The following is a 15452-nucleotide window of genomic DNA, read 5'->3' as shown; positions in this document are numbered from 1 at the left end:
TTATAATAAGATTCAGAGGGATAAGAACTACAATTATTTCATTTTTTAAATTTATTTAAATGTTTTTTGTAAAAAATGTAAAAAATATATATTTTTATTTAATTATTTCCAGAAATATTAAATATAGCCATTTTGTAGGGTTTATTTTTCTGAAAATATTGACGTTTTAAAATTTTATTTTCATTAATTTCCTGATTTTTAATATTTTTTCTAGTTTTGAAGAAATAAAATATGATTATAGGTAGTTAGGAACACGGAAGGTATTCGGCCGCGGCGGGTCACATGTTTGATAACATTATGGTGTTAATTAATTTGCAATTTTTCTCGAAACTAAAAAGTATTAAAAATCATGAAATTAATGAAAATAAAATTTTGAAACGTCAATATCTTCAGAAAAATAAACTCTACAAAATGGCTATCTTTAATTTTTTTGGAAATAATTAAGTACAAAAATATATTTTTTAACTTTTTTACCAAAACGTTAAAATCAATTAAAATATGAAATAAGTGTAGTTCTGATCCCTGTGAGTCTTTTCGATATCACCATTATTTTGGGAGATATTGCAATGGGTAAATCCTCACGGGTATAGTAAATTTTACTTGTAGGTAGTTGTAAAGTTGGAGCTTCTGAATGTTGTAAACATGTGGTGTCAACACCTCTATTTGTCGATGCTTTTTTAAATAATACAAAGTGCAAGTACTAAATTGTTATAATAATATAGTCAACGACGACTGTTGTTCTTGGTCTAGACTTTATGGTTTTTGTTGTAACCTACAGATGTCGTTGTAAGTACCTACTTACTGTTACTACTTTTAAAGTACACTTAGATTAACTAATATTATGATGTCATATTTTATTATTTATTTATAAATCTTTGTAATTTACTGTATATATTGTAATTAATTTACGCTTAACAACTTAATTATGTTAAAAATTTCTTATTATATCAATAAGTTAGATGACCTTGTATGTCAGAAACACTTTAATTTAATAAAATAAAAAAAATAAAACTTTTAAAGTAGGCGAATATCAGGTTATTGGCGTATATAGGGGAAGCGCTCTGAGCCAGGACCCATAGTGAAACTACAGGTTTAATTCAAAATTTGTATGCATTTAATTTTATACATACCTATGTCCTATGTATATTATCATTACATAACCATTCTACATGGCCGTTGTATCATATATAAGGTTTTTGTTTTTTGATAGGTGTTTAATGTTTACATTATGAATTATTAAAATTGCACATTTGCTGATAAGTGATAACCTGCATCAATGCTTAAGAATTATGTTTACAAATGTCAATGATCAGTTCTATTTTTTTAGAAATTGATTTCCATTCACTGTTGTGTTTAAATAAGGCCGGATTGATCACGCGACTTATTATGTAAAACTCAATACAGACAATTTAGGACCGTTGAAGTCATGAGACTGCTGACTGAAAATGTGTTAATAAAGAGTTCAAAGTTGAAAAATTGGAGTCTAAGTTTTGGACTTGCACAGACCATTGTATATGGTTGTAGGTGTTTTTAATATTAAGCTTGTAAGTAGACCGATAAAGCAAAAAAACTCGTGGTCGGCCGAATTTGTCTAATCCAGCTCTGAATTATACCGTTTACAGGAATCTTTTAAAAATAAGTTGATTAAAAACATTTTTGAGTAACCGACGAGAAAATGTTAGATGAACAAGACTTTTTTTTTGATGATTCATCATAATATAGCATTAGTTATAGCTGAAATTTTTAATATTTTTTTATAAATGCATTTTATACAATATTACAATATAAAACTGCGCAATCTCTATTTATATTTTTACGTTATAATTATAACCACTCAGCTAAGTCGGATCACTAAAAAAGTTCTAGTAATGGTTATATATTAGTGCTATATGCTTGACCTATGATGAATTCACCCTACTGAAAATAATTCCTATGTATACACCATTAGTATACCAGCAGGCACAGCTGAGCAGACGCCATATTACGTAATGCTGTATGCTGTATACATAAGGGTGAAATATTTTATTATAGCCGATACAACTATACCATGAGAATAAAAAAAATTATATCAACCCGTGACTAGGGCCAATAGTGCTTTTACAATAATTTCAAAGCTCGAAATTTGTTTTGAAACCTTATGAATTTTGCACCTCTAAAAACGTTACACTAAAATTACACTGTCCAATATATTTAAAATTTACTGATAAAACTAAAATACAAGAGTAAAATATAACGCAGACATTCTATAAGAAATTCAAAGGTATATATTAATATATTCAAAGTTATGCAAATACGAATATATTATGATATGTATTAATGTATTATATATATAATAAATGGGTTTTGGGGTAAAATAAACGTTTTTTACTTTATGCACTTTTGGTACTGTATGGGTCTGGAGGATAATAAAACGCTAAGGACTGGGAATAATGCTTTCATATAGTACAGTATTGTCAGTATTATTTATCTTCTCGCTGGGGCATAAAGCAACTGGCCCACCATATCAACACATGGTTATTGGTTACAGCATTGATATACTTAAGAATACCAAACTTTATACGCGATGATCCGCAATAATATAGACTCAAGAATTTTTGCGTTTGAAATGTTCGAATGTATAAAATTTAATTTTCAAAAATAGTAAATAAAACTCAGCAATTGTAATAACAGATAAATAAATAAATACCAGCTGGTGTATCTAGTACTTTAGTACTATGCACATTATCCACTGCTATGCATATAATTGACATGATATAGGCATTATATGAATATGAATGTATATGAAAGTTAAGAATTCAAATTACGTTCATACATTTTTTTGAATTTGTCATTATAAACGACTAAACCCACATACCTACCATTTTTTGCATAATTATTAATAATGTCACCAGAAAATGCCGATTATTGTAAATGCAAAGAATTTATCGACCAAAAATGGTAAATTCTAACAACTCGAAATTCAGTTTCTCTAATCGATTCAAAATATACAGAGTGATTCACCAAGTATATTTGTCCTATTTTTCTTCAATCATGCAGTTATTCAAAATCTAATTTTTGGAATTTTTAAATATACCTTTTGTTTTTAATTTTTGAAATTTGTTTGTATTACTTAAAGGGTATCCTGCAGATATACACTACACTTCTGTTTTTAAAATTAGAAAACCCTTTTTCTACTGTTAATTAGATATGTAGCATGGATAATTATTCCAAAAATTATACCTTATCAAGATAAAAATTCAAGCGAGTTATTCTAAGTTATTTAACTTTGAGTACCTACTAAGGATATTACGCCCATGATAATGGCTTTGGAATTTTAATTTTTGTAAGATCATATGTTTGAGGATAATAGACACTACTCGTTCCAATTTATAATTATTATATATATCAACATTTTCATAAAGATATCAAATAAATAAATTACATTAAAAAAGGGGGGGAGGTTCTCATTTGAAAAACAGAAGTTTGTTTCACCACGACTTAACTTTCCTAGGTACAGTGCCGGATAGACTGCAAGGTATCGGCCCACCGAATTTTAGTTTTTTAACCAGCCCTAAAAGGGGCCTTTTTCAAATAAAAATGTATAAATTGATTTAGATTTGACGTAGTGCACAGAGTTAAATAAATGTATTCAAATTTGTGTTATGAAATATTTGCCCAAACACTTACGATCGGCATTTTTTTTGAGCGGCCCGCCGAGATTTTCTCGGTAGCTCGCCTAACCAATCCAGCCCTGTCTAGGTAGCATGTATAGAAAAATATCAATAATTAGAAAATGTGGTCTTTAAGACTTTTTTTTTATTATTTATTGAAGTAATCTACAATCTTTAAATTGTTTGTGTAATGAGTAGGTTTGATAATAAATTGACAAATACAATTAACACGAATAGTTAGAATATGGAAGAAACCCAGTGGTAACACCCTATGAATAGACAGTAGAATGGAAACAATTTTTTTTTTTTAGTTGTAAGGTTAGGTTAGGTTAGGTTAGACTTTAAGTACCTATATATTATATTTAGAAATTCCAAAAATCAGAATTAGAATAAATGCATTATTGTAGGCATTAATAAGGGTGAGCATGTTTGATGAATCACTCTGTATATATATTCTATATAGTATATAGTATATACATGAATACATTATAATATTATATATTATTATATTAATTGTGTAACTTGTGTAACTGGGTCTCACTTCCTATAGTGATGATGGGTGTTTGAAGAAGGACTAGAACCACGATGTAGAGAAGATCTTCTTAGAAGTTATCTCTAATATTTTAAAACGTACTTTATAACATTCTAAAGGTGATGAACATAAATTAAATTATATATACACAATACACTATAGTAATACGGAATTCATAATTTTCCGTATTTTTTTTTAAATAAATATAGCCAATATAGGTATATTGAATCTTAATCTTTCTTGTCCGTGTGAGATAAAATTATAATTATGTATACATTATTTTACATAATAGTACACACATCATCTTGGAGCGACTAGTTGCACCGTAAATATATGAATTTTATAAAAAAATACAATACCATCGAGGTGAATGGCGTCGAGGCGCACGTCAACCGCACACACACACACACACACACACACACACACACACACACACACACACACACATAGACACACGCTCGCGCATTGCTATCGATCGGGGGCGCGCGCGTACTACCAAAACGACGGATACTAGTACCTAGGTACTACACAACTCGCGACAGCGTGTTCGGGCGTGTTTGTGCGTATTTTTTTTTCTTCTAGAGAACTTAAACCAAATTCGAGGGAGAGACTATATTATATAGCAATACGAAACAATAGTCGTTGCGATTCAACTACGAGGCGGAGACGACGGTACCTATATATCGCATACTATATTATATTAGGTGCGTCCCTACGATATATCGTGTATGTAATCACAATATTATTAGGTGTATCATCATTAAATTAAAACACTACTCGTGTCGTAAAAAATATACATCAGATATATTAAAATCTGCGGATAACGTGTATATAAATAATACCACCCGTCCCCAACCATCATTATCGGAATCGTGTGCAACTATTCACGGGCACTCGACTTGTATGGTCGTGTAAATCACAACATACGCGCATCATAGATCGGTGTAATCGAGAGAACATCGCACGCGAGACGACCACGGAAAACCTATCGACCATGAATCGGGTGCGATTGTTTAGCCGTCCGATCTCAACATTTACGACCACGAGGGTGGCGGATATCGTGTCGGCGGTTTTTGTTGCGGCCGGTCGAACGCGATGAGTCATCACCGTCGTCGCACCGGAAGCGGCCGCGGACCCGCGAATACGGACGCGGCGGACACGGCTGAGTAACCGATGGACGGGGAAATGGAGAAGCCAAGTGAGTTAAATGACATTAATTCGGCAGGGCGATTCGATCTATATAATACCTATATACTATTATACGCGTACTCGTGTAGCGCAGAAATATGGATAAATTACGTGTGTTTATAGCGCGCGCAACGATGCGATTATAATATATGTATTATTGTAATAATAATATAATATAAGTAGGTATACTAAACTATTGTTCATGATATGTAGGTAATATATATAGGGGCGGCAAAAAATTTAAAAAAATAAAAGTCCTCTTGGTACATTTTTTTTCTCAATTAATATGTATATCTATGCGTATTATATTTGTAGTCTGCAGAGCAAGTTTATGTAGGTATAGTAGGTATACGTACGTGCTAAATCGATGACAACCGATCGAAAATTGACCTTATAGCCGAGTTTTTATACGCGTATACCTACTAGAAAGTCATACCCAAATAGATACATTATACTTTGTTAATTGTTTTATACCTACATAAGTACATTGAATATACTTCATAACTCATAAATACTGCAGTATAAACACTGTAAACACTAAACACGTTGCACACGCCATATCGATTGATATCTGCAGTATATAGCTGCAGGCAGCAGTATATGTATAATGTATATCGTACATGATGTATAAAACCACACAGGTTGTATTTTATATTTTTTATTATAAATGTAGACTGCAGACGTAACGTGTGATGCCAACTTTCTCATCAAAAACGTTTAACACCTTTTATGCTACATAGAAGTGTGAATAATAATATATAGGTACATGACGCGTCTGATCATTCTCGTTTTGTCAATTTTATAGTTACGAAATGCTGTTTAGTGCCATAATTTTAACTCTGTATTAAAAACCTTTAGGTATTATAGACGTACCTAAGTAGTAACATTTCACCAATCGGTCATTATTCTTTACTCATTAGTCATTAAACATCTTGGCCTATTCACCCCTCAAAAGAGAACGCGTAAAATGTGAAATCAATAAAAACGTAACAATTGATAGGTACTATGGCCGATGGACCACGAAATTTTAAATTCTGGCTTGACTCTGTCAAATATTTACAATTTTAAAATGCGATTACATTTTCCTTAATATTATACAACGTTTAAACAGATTAAATTAAGTCTAGTTTTTTTTTTTACACCCTAACATCATAATAATATGCAGAGACATGAGTGATTCCCTAACATTATCATTTATCACTTCCTTTTAGATTCTGAGCGGAGCGATGAATGTATTGATTTTACCATGATGTGTGTGTTTTTTTTTGTGTCTGTCATCGCGTTTTGGGGCAGTAAAAATGCTTCGATTTTTGACTTCAGTACCTCGTTCGATCAGAAAGTGAATCTAGTTGGTACTTTGGGGGGTCAAAAGTAAAAAAATTCTTAATACTTTTCTAAATAATCGAGAAAAACAAAGAAAATTTAATACAAGGCTTCTAACACATTGTAACAATAGCAGTTGAAAAATAAAATAAATTCATTGTCACGATTTTTATTTACAAGCATTCAAAGTTTGAATTTTGACAACATACGTAAAAATCACGAAAATTCATAAATTATTTTATGCTAGCAATTCATACAAAATTTTCCTTTTATATCTAAGATTTGAAATTTTAATACATGGTACCTATCATATTTTTACAATAGCAGTTGAAAAATAAAATAAAAATATAGTCACAATTTTTTTTTACAAAAATTATAATTATAATTATTATTTTTTTAGAGAGGAATGGTCGGGTATTAGCGGCCTCTAAGTGGCTCGGTATATACATCCAAGTCTTCAACATCCCTGTCAGTTATTCGAACTACCTCCAATCTGTTCCTCTTTTTAGATCTTCTTCGCAGTGGCATAGGAATTTTTCATGGTGGGGTCTATCTAATTATCCAAACATGTTTAAGTGGGGAGCCGCTTTTACCCCCAACATTGCACTAGAATAGAAATTAAATTTATTAAAATGTATTAACATTAAGCCATTTTGATGTTAATAATTATTTACAAGAAATAATCACGATATTTGAAATATGAATAATATTTTATTATAAATAAATTGATAAATGAAAATATTATTAAAGTTTATTTATAATCATGTTATATTATATCCATATTTATAATAATATGGCTCAAACAAACCACTGCAGGTGCATTGTATGTCTCTTGACAACTCGGACGCTTCCTTCTTAATTTTTATTTAAACAATTAGAATTAAAATCTCAATTTATTTCAAATTTAATTATTATTATTTATATTTGTACATGATTTGTGTTTAACTTCTTTTATACGTATAAAAACTTTGTATTTTATTAGTTATATAATTTTATTTTAATTATGATTATACTTTTTTTTTCTTAATCATATTTAACATGTTTTTTCATGCACGTGCTGTAATTGAACTGAACGCCCGTTTATAATTTAAATAAATAAATAAATAAATAAATAAATAAATAATGGACATCGGGAAGGTTGTTGATAATAGACTTTAAAAGAACCTTATCGATTACCAACTGACAAGTGGCCACCATGCAGCATAACAAATTATATGATAACATTTTTTTCTCGATTGCCTACGTAAAAAATAATTATGTAGTTATATTAGCACTTATATTAGCACAAAATATATTAATAAATATATTAGATGCTTAGGTAGATATTTATGGGGCCAATGAAGGGTCCAGATCCCATGGACTCCCCTAAATACTTCACTGCTTCCATTTCATCTTCACTACATCTTTTCATATCACATTCTCGATCCTAAATGGATATTTTTCCTATTGGGTTCCTCTTAAAATTTCATAAAATGACAGTGAGATTAGGCTCTTAAAATTTGTTTTGCTACTTGCTGTAAGTTGGTGGATAAATAGATAATCACTAGCCATTGTGTAATCTCCCTGTGATGGGTAATACTGTAAAATCGATGATGTTCCTCGAGAGGAATATTTCCGCTTAAACTTAGTGTAATTACTGCGGTGAAAAACACAAATAGACTGTGACCATACAAATATTAACTAGGTATATAACATAAAATTTAGAATATAATATTCTATGAAATCTAACAGTTTCTGCTTATAAATTATGTAGCATTGTAGGCTGAAGTCAAAAATTAAATTGAACAATAAAAAAAAATAATTTATATTTGATGTATGAACATTACAGAATTAATTATTTATTCATGCTTCCTGAAAGTGGATTCAATACTACCTACTTGCATGGTGTTAATGATTAAAACGACTTTCTCGAAACATGAAATTGTATTATATAGCATAAACACTATCTAATTACTTAAGTCTAAAACTATATATAGATAGTTGAATAAAAAAACTGGTACCTAAACCTAACTAATTTTAAAAGTAATAAACCATTAGTCTCTTATTCAGTTATAACATCAATAATTTTTGATTCAATACGTATCTATTACTATGTGTGTTTGCTAGTAAATTTAAAAATGGATTAAATTATCATGGTAATTTGCCAAGATAAATTTTTTTTTAAGAGAAAAGGAACTAAGAATCGCCACATTTAAAACCGTGCCAACAATTTTTGTTACAAAAAAAAAATACAATGCAAAGGGTTAACTTTATACTATATATCTATGGTGCACCTCATAAAAAAATCTAAACACGTGTAAAAAAGTTAAGGATTCATGGTCATACTTATGATGTTTTTTGGAGGGGGCTCATATGAAATTTTCAATCAGCTAGAATAGATAGAAACTACAAATAAAAAAACTAATCGTAATTATTTATTACCCATATATGTTAGGCTATAATATAGTATATATCTCTAAAATAGTATATACTATGTATACTTAACTAAAAATTTGAAAAAAAATTTTATAATTTAAAATAAATGTAATAAATAATATATTTAATTTTTTAAACGATCAAGTGAAGTCATCTTGATCCTGTTTTCCTTAATTTTAAAAATTCTTCTGGGATTTGAATTAAGATTTCCTTAAGGGATTATAGATTTACTTCAGAATACAGTGCAGGCTTATTGAATTTTATTATACTATTGATAAGCAATAGCTACGGTTGTAAGAAACTGCGGTACATACTGCTAGCATACACTTCAAATTTTTTGTTACATTTCCTATAAACATTAGACTATCAAAAATATATATCCCAAAATGTTTATTGCATGAATTCTTTTTTGAAGTAACGATTATCACATTATTGTTATTAAAAACTTCATACTCCAGATCGTACCTATTATGTTGTATTTACACAAATTCTTCATTATTTAGTTACATAAGTTATCGGTAAGTTATCATGGTTAAAATAGTAAACAATAAAAATTCTCCATATCATTAATGACAAAGGCCGCTAAGTGCCCGCACTGCAATTCAAATAATTTATAGGATTTACCAAGATTTTACTTTAGATTCGTGGTCACTAATTACGATTTAGTACATGCAAGAGTTCTTATATATTTGATATTAGGTGACATTTGCAATGATTAGCCTTATAATAATTGTGAGTTATCAGTTATCTTATAATTAGCTATAATGAAGACCGAGAATCGAGATTCCTAGATATTATCCTTTTTATAAGTATGAAGTTCCACAAATAATTTATTATTTACGATTATACCGACTTATACAACTTATACAACCAATGCCATGCGATGAGCTAAGATAGTGCACATAATTATATTTTTAAGAAAAAAGTAAAAGAGGCTACCTTTAAACAATTTTAAGTTGGACTGTAAATACTAATATCTCTGATATCTAAAAAAGTAAAACCATGAAATAACACTTCTAAATATACTTAACTAGACGGAATTAGTTACACAAAAATGTAAAAAAAGAGAGGAGGACCTTTGAATGACAATATTCAGTAAACCTAGTCATAAAAAGAGTGCAGGTAAAAAATAATACTTGAGTATTTATAGGTATCTAGTACTCTAGTTTCTGATCGTAAATAGTCAATAGACAATTACTATACCTCATCAAAATAGTATTTTTAAAATTAAATTTTGTTAAAATTATCCAAAGATTAATTAATATTTACAATTGGTTAGTACAAATTACAAATCATATTTCATCGATATATTTCCTAATGAATTAAACTTAAATTTATTACCTAATTTATAAAAAAAAATATTTTAGAATATTTATAAAAATATATAAAATACCTATTTAAGAATAATATAAGAAAATAGATATGTCCAATACATATAAAACAAATATTTCACTAATCACTATTATCAATGAATTAATTAATAGGTATCCGTATCCTAATACCAAAAAATTTATATCAATATATAATGTGGTCAAACCTAAAATTGTTAAGAATAAATTTTTGGTCATCAGTTCATCACTCATCAATATAATAGTGAAGATAAGTCGAACTTATTATTCTGCAATATAAATTACTAATACATAATTGTCTACTTAAAAATTATAATTCATAACATTATACCAACAAGTAATAACCATTGAAGAGCACAATAAATAGATAGAAACATGTATCATTAAAGGATATTATGTTGTGTTTATATATTTTCCCGCTCTTATTTCGCGCCAAATGAAAAATAATATGGATAAAAATAATCCAACATTTGGCTCAGTATCATATAATTATTTTTATATTTTGTATTATGTTAACATATGGTACACATTTAAGCTTCATATTTTTACTACCTATACATAATTTATAATAGGCTAGAAAAAAATCTAGAATTTAATTTATAAACTAAAACATTTTTCACCAAATATTGTTGAAAGTAAGCAATTTTTTAAAATTAATTATTGGTCATAATATTTATTATTTAATAACATGTACAATTTATCGAGTTATTATTTTGTGTGGGTTTATTTCCTTTTCAGTTATCAGTTATCATTATTCATTACTCTTGTAATTATTTTCAAGCGGTTAATCATTTACACAATCAATTTATATTTTTAAAAAAACGATATATTTAAAACTCTATTTTATTGTATTATTATTTATTACCTACATGATGGCTATGTGCAATTTATTATAATTATTAATTCAACAATTTACTTTTAAAAGTAATACCTATGAACACTATTAAATAAAAAATATTCTTATGATTATAACATTAAAAATACAATTTTATATTTTTATTCTGAGACACTAACTGCAAATGTTATCGATTTCAACATTTAACGATTTTATTTTTAAATATTTAAACAATAAAATGTTTTAAGTAGGTGATTTTTTTTTATAATTTTAAAATATGGAACCATAATACCACATGAAAATTACTTACATTAAATGGTTTAAATATTTAAGCCTGTAAATTAATTGTATGGGATTTCAGATAAATCTTTTAACAAATTATCGGATGATGTTCTGATATTCTATATACATATTTTGATCGTGTATTTAAAATTTAAAAATATTATGAAGTAAACATTTTCGAAGCATGTATCCAGTATCGTTACAAAATTAATATAGAAACCACTAGTTTTGTAAAAATTCCAAAAATAGTATTATGATGTATTATCGTGTTGACTGTTGACATAATAAAATTAATTATATCATTATGTCAGCATAAATTATTATATTATACTTTTATTCTGATAATTTACCAAGATTAGGTATGGAAAATAGGTATTCACTATAGGTACCTAGTTAAATGATGTATTTTCATGTACACAAATCTCAACATATGTTAAATAATATTTATATTTGAATACTTTATTAAAGTATAATAAACTATTTATTGTATTATTGTATATTTGTTATGAAAAATACAAGATGATTAAGGTCACATAGGTAGGTATACATATAACCGTATAGGTAAATATAGGTAGGTTTTTACTTTGTAACTCAGTAACTGTGATTAATTGTATATTGCATTTCTTTTTAGGTATAAAATAATAGTATGCATGTCATCGTTTTATAAAAAACAATCAGCATTCAGCAATAATAAAAACGACAATATTGAGTATTGTTTAAACTTTTAATTCAATGTCTGCTCTTTTTCGACCCACCCTGAGTAGTCAATAGACAAGTAAACACCTATGTCAAATAATAAATTTCTACTTTTAAATTACTTCCGGTTGATTAACATTTTTCCTCCATAGACTATGATGAAAAAAAAATGTCAACTCATTTATTAGATTATTATCTTCATACACAATAAACATTTTTCAAATTCTTCATATGATGCAATAGATTTCGTTACGCATATTCTGTAGATATATTAATGTAGTTAGTATGTATTATATTTTTTGTTTATAGAAGCGTTTTTATATACCTACAGATTATAGGTAGATATTCTAAAACTACAAGCTAAAAATATGGATTTGAGAGCTCAAATGTATGATATTTATTTTCGAATAAACTATAGATTAGCCATCATAAGTGATTGACACGGAATTTAAAACCGAATAATCCTTTGAAATTTGAATCTAATTATTTTCCAACAGTAAATATAGACGTAATATTATAACAGTTGCACGATTATGCCCGACTATTATTCATACTTCAAATAAAGTGTTTATGTCTTTTTTTGCACAATACAATGTTAAAAGTATTAAGACTTCTGGCATTATTATTTTAATGTTTAATGTTTGAACAATAGAATAAAACGTACCCAAGTACCCTACCTATACATTTATTTTAAGCTCCCATTCGACCTGCAATATTGTTGCGTGTATCATATATTGGGGAGATATTTTATCATTTTGCAGAGATAGACGTAGGAGGTTCCTCGATATATTATGCTCTGCACTAGTCTGCAGTAAGTACATCAATGCAGAAAATATGTTTTAATCTATAATATATATAGGTACTTATTATTTATTATAGGCTGTACTCTGTAGTGGCAGTTTCCAAAAGGGGATATTGGAGAGTATTATCTATATCCACTTTAGTTTTTCTTAATTTATTCAATATCCGTATTGTATTAATAGATCTTTTATTATTTATGTGTAGATTAAAAAATTAAAAAATTAAAAATCTCTTTTTATAACCCCACGTCTCTTCTTGAATATATCCACTACTCAGAATTAACCAGTTTTATTAGTTTAAATGTATTGTCGTATTGAGCATATCTATAATCCTATACTTATTCGATTATATTATTAATAATTAATATAATATATAGAAGAAACGAAGGCCTAAGTAATAAACCCCTAGACCTAAATACTTATAAAATAGTATGATACTAGCTATATAATGTAATGTAATAATATAATTTTAAATAGTAATTATATAATGTGCACTGTGAATAATGATTCGTAATATTTTAGTAATCAGAGAGATGCTTCTATACAAAGGAAACCTAATTTAATGTTTACATTGTACAATATGACAATAACCTTAGTTTTTGCGGCTATAATAAATAAATAAAAAAGGATACCTAAAGTTTTCCCGAATCATAATACTGTCTCATCTGTATCTCGTGTACTAGCAGTATTTTCTTTTTTAAATTAGGTTATCAAATTTACTTGTCGAACCATATAATATTTAAGTCCAATTCTTTAGTATAATATTGTAAGTATTTATTTTAAGTGAAAAAATAATAATTATAAATAATAATCATTTATAAACGACTCGATCCCCCAGCAGCGCACGCGATGAACGCATCACACTCACACGTCTATTAATACGACGACCAATGAGCTGTTCCGTTCACGGTCCCTCCGACACATCTGCTTTGGCATCCGACCATCTCGGCACAACATATGCCGATAAGTCGTCCCGCGCCGTCTCGTCTTGTCGCTTGTTCTCCAGTGACATTTCGTTTGTTTTTCGATTTTCGATCTCTCCTTTGTTCGCGAACACGACAATACATAACATTATTACTATCGTCGTGTCGAGCCAATATTGTAATTCGCAATAACGTATATATGAATAATAATTATATTATGAACCGTATTTGACGTGTTGCGTTATAATTTATTATAATACGTTTTATAGCCGAGTTTTTTATACTATAATATAGTATTCAATTTTTATCGAACTGATTTTTATTTTTTTTTCTCTCGCCCTCATTACGTGTATTACATATTATTAAACAACAACGAAGCAGTGTCCGCGCCCGTTATTAAAATTCTCTCTCGTTATCGACAGCGAATAAGTGCGCCTCTTCACGCCCCACTGCTTAATAATAATATATATTATGTTATCCGGACGTCAACGTCATCGATAATATTTTATTATTATTACACAAATGAAAACAGTATAATATACTTACATAGTACAATTACATATTTTTTATTTTTTCATGTATCGGAATAAGCGTTAATAGAAACAATAGGAATGGTAAAAAGTATTATGATGTTATGCGATATTTACGAATAAAAAAAACGTCTTGATTTCGTTCGTAGCGTCTAATAAAACTGGCTCGCGTTATTAGTGCCGTTGAATTTTGGAGGGCACCGATTCGGATTATGATATTTTTCGGTCTGTACTATATAGTGAAAAAAGCTATTTACTTGTCGTCGAAGAAAATATTCAACGGCGGCGATCATAAGCGTAAAAAGTCAAAGCGCAAAAACAAACGGAACATGAAAGGTATAAATTAATTTGTTTTTCAATACCTACACATTATACAAATATAATATAGAAATAGAATGTAGGTTGTAACAAGAAAACAATTAAGACAATTGTCTAACACTGTATCTAATAACTTTTTACTAATCAATATTTATTTATTTTTTAATGTTTGTATCATGGAAAAAAGTTATTACATAATATCTAATTTGATTACTAGTAAATAGTAATTAGACATTAGTAGGATACTAGGAACTTATTACGTACATTGGGTCATTGGGCAGTTCTTTCTGGTACTCTCTGTGTATAACAGTATTTATGTGTTGAATAAGATCATGTGAGTGAATAAGTGATTAAATAATATAGTAAATAGACAATAGCCACATAATCACATGTTAAATTTATAAATCCTCGTTTGACTCCAGATACGTGTTTAAGGGAGTTAGTTGGAGATTGCCCAAGTGGCCCTTTTGTGAGGATGGAATATTGTAAATGGAAATAATTGCGTTTTTAATTATTTTAATATTATAAATAAAAATAAAAATACCTATATATACAACATAATATATAGCCATACAGGCAGTATAGTCGTAAAGGTAGTTATTATTTAACCT

General features: G+C 28.4%; 1 protein-coding gene across 2 annotated transcripts in view; it reads left to right on the top strand.

Annotated features, from left to right (window-relative positions):
- Nucleotides 1–4715: 4715 nt before the first annotated feature.
- The window catches only part of LOC107173892 (uncharacterized), a 46895-nt gene continuing 36158 nt past the window's right edge, over nt 4716–15452 (top strand). Inside the window, exon 1 of one of the 2 annotated variants that reach the window (XM_015524626.2) lies at nt 4716–5380. In XM_015524626.2, coding sequence (XP_015380112.1) covers nt 5356–5380 — 25 coding nt within the window. In that variant the 5' untranslated portion in view covers nt 4716–5355. Of the gene's footprint in view, nt 5381–14043; nt 14860–15452 lie in introns of those variants that run through there. The other variant, XM_015524625.2, reaches the window with a different exon arrangement.

The sequence above is a fragment of the Diuraphis noxia genome, unplaced genomic scaffold, assembly GCF_037042655.1.
Source record: "Diuraphis noxia isolate RWA-SAM2 unplaced genomic scaffold, SU_Dnox_SAM2 contig0002, whole genome shotgun sequence".
Lineage (NCBI taxonomy): Eukaryota > Metazoa > Arthropoda > Insecta > Hemiptera > Aphididae > Diuraphis > Diuraphis noxia.
Note: the sequence above shows the minus strand (reverse complement) of the source record. Positions and strands in the feature narration are given on the sequence as shown.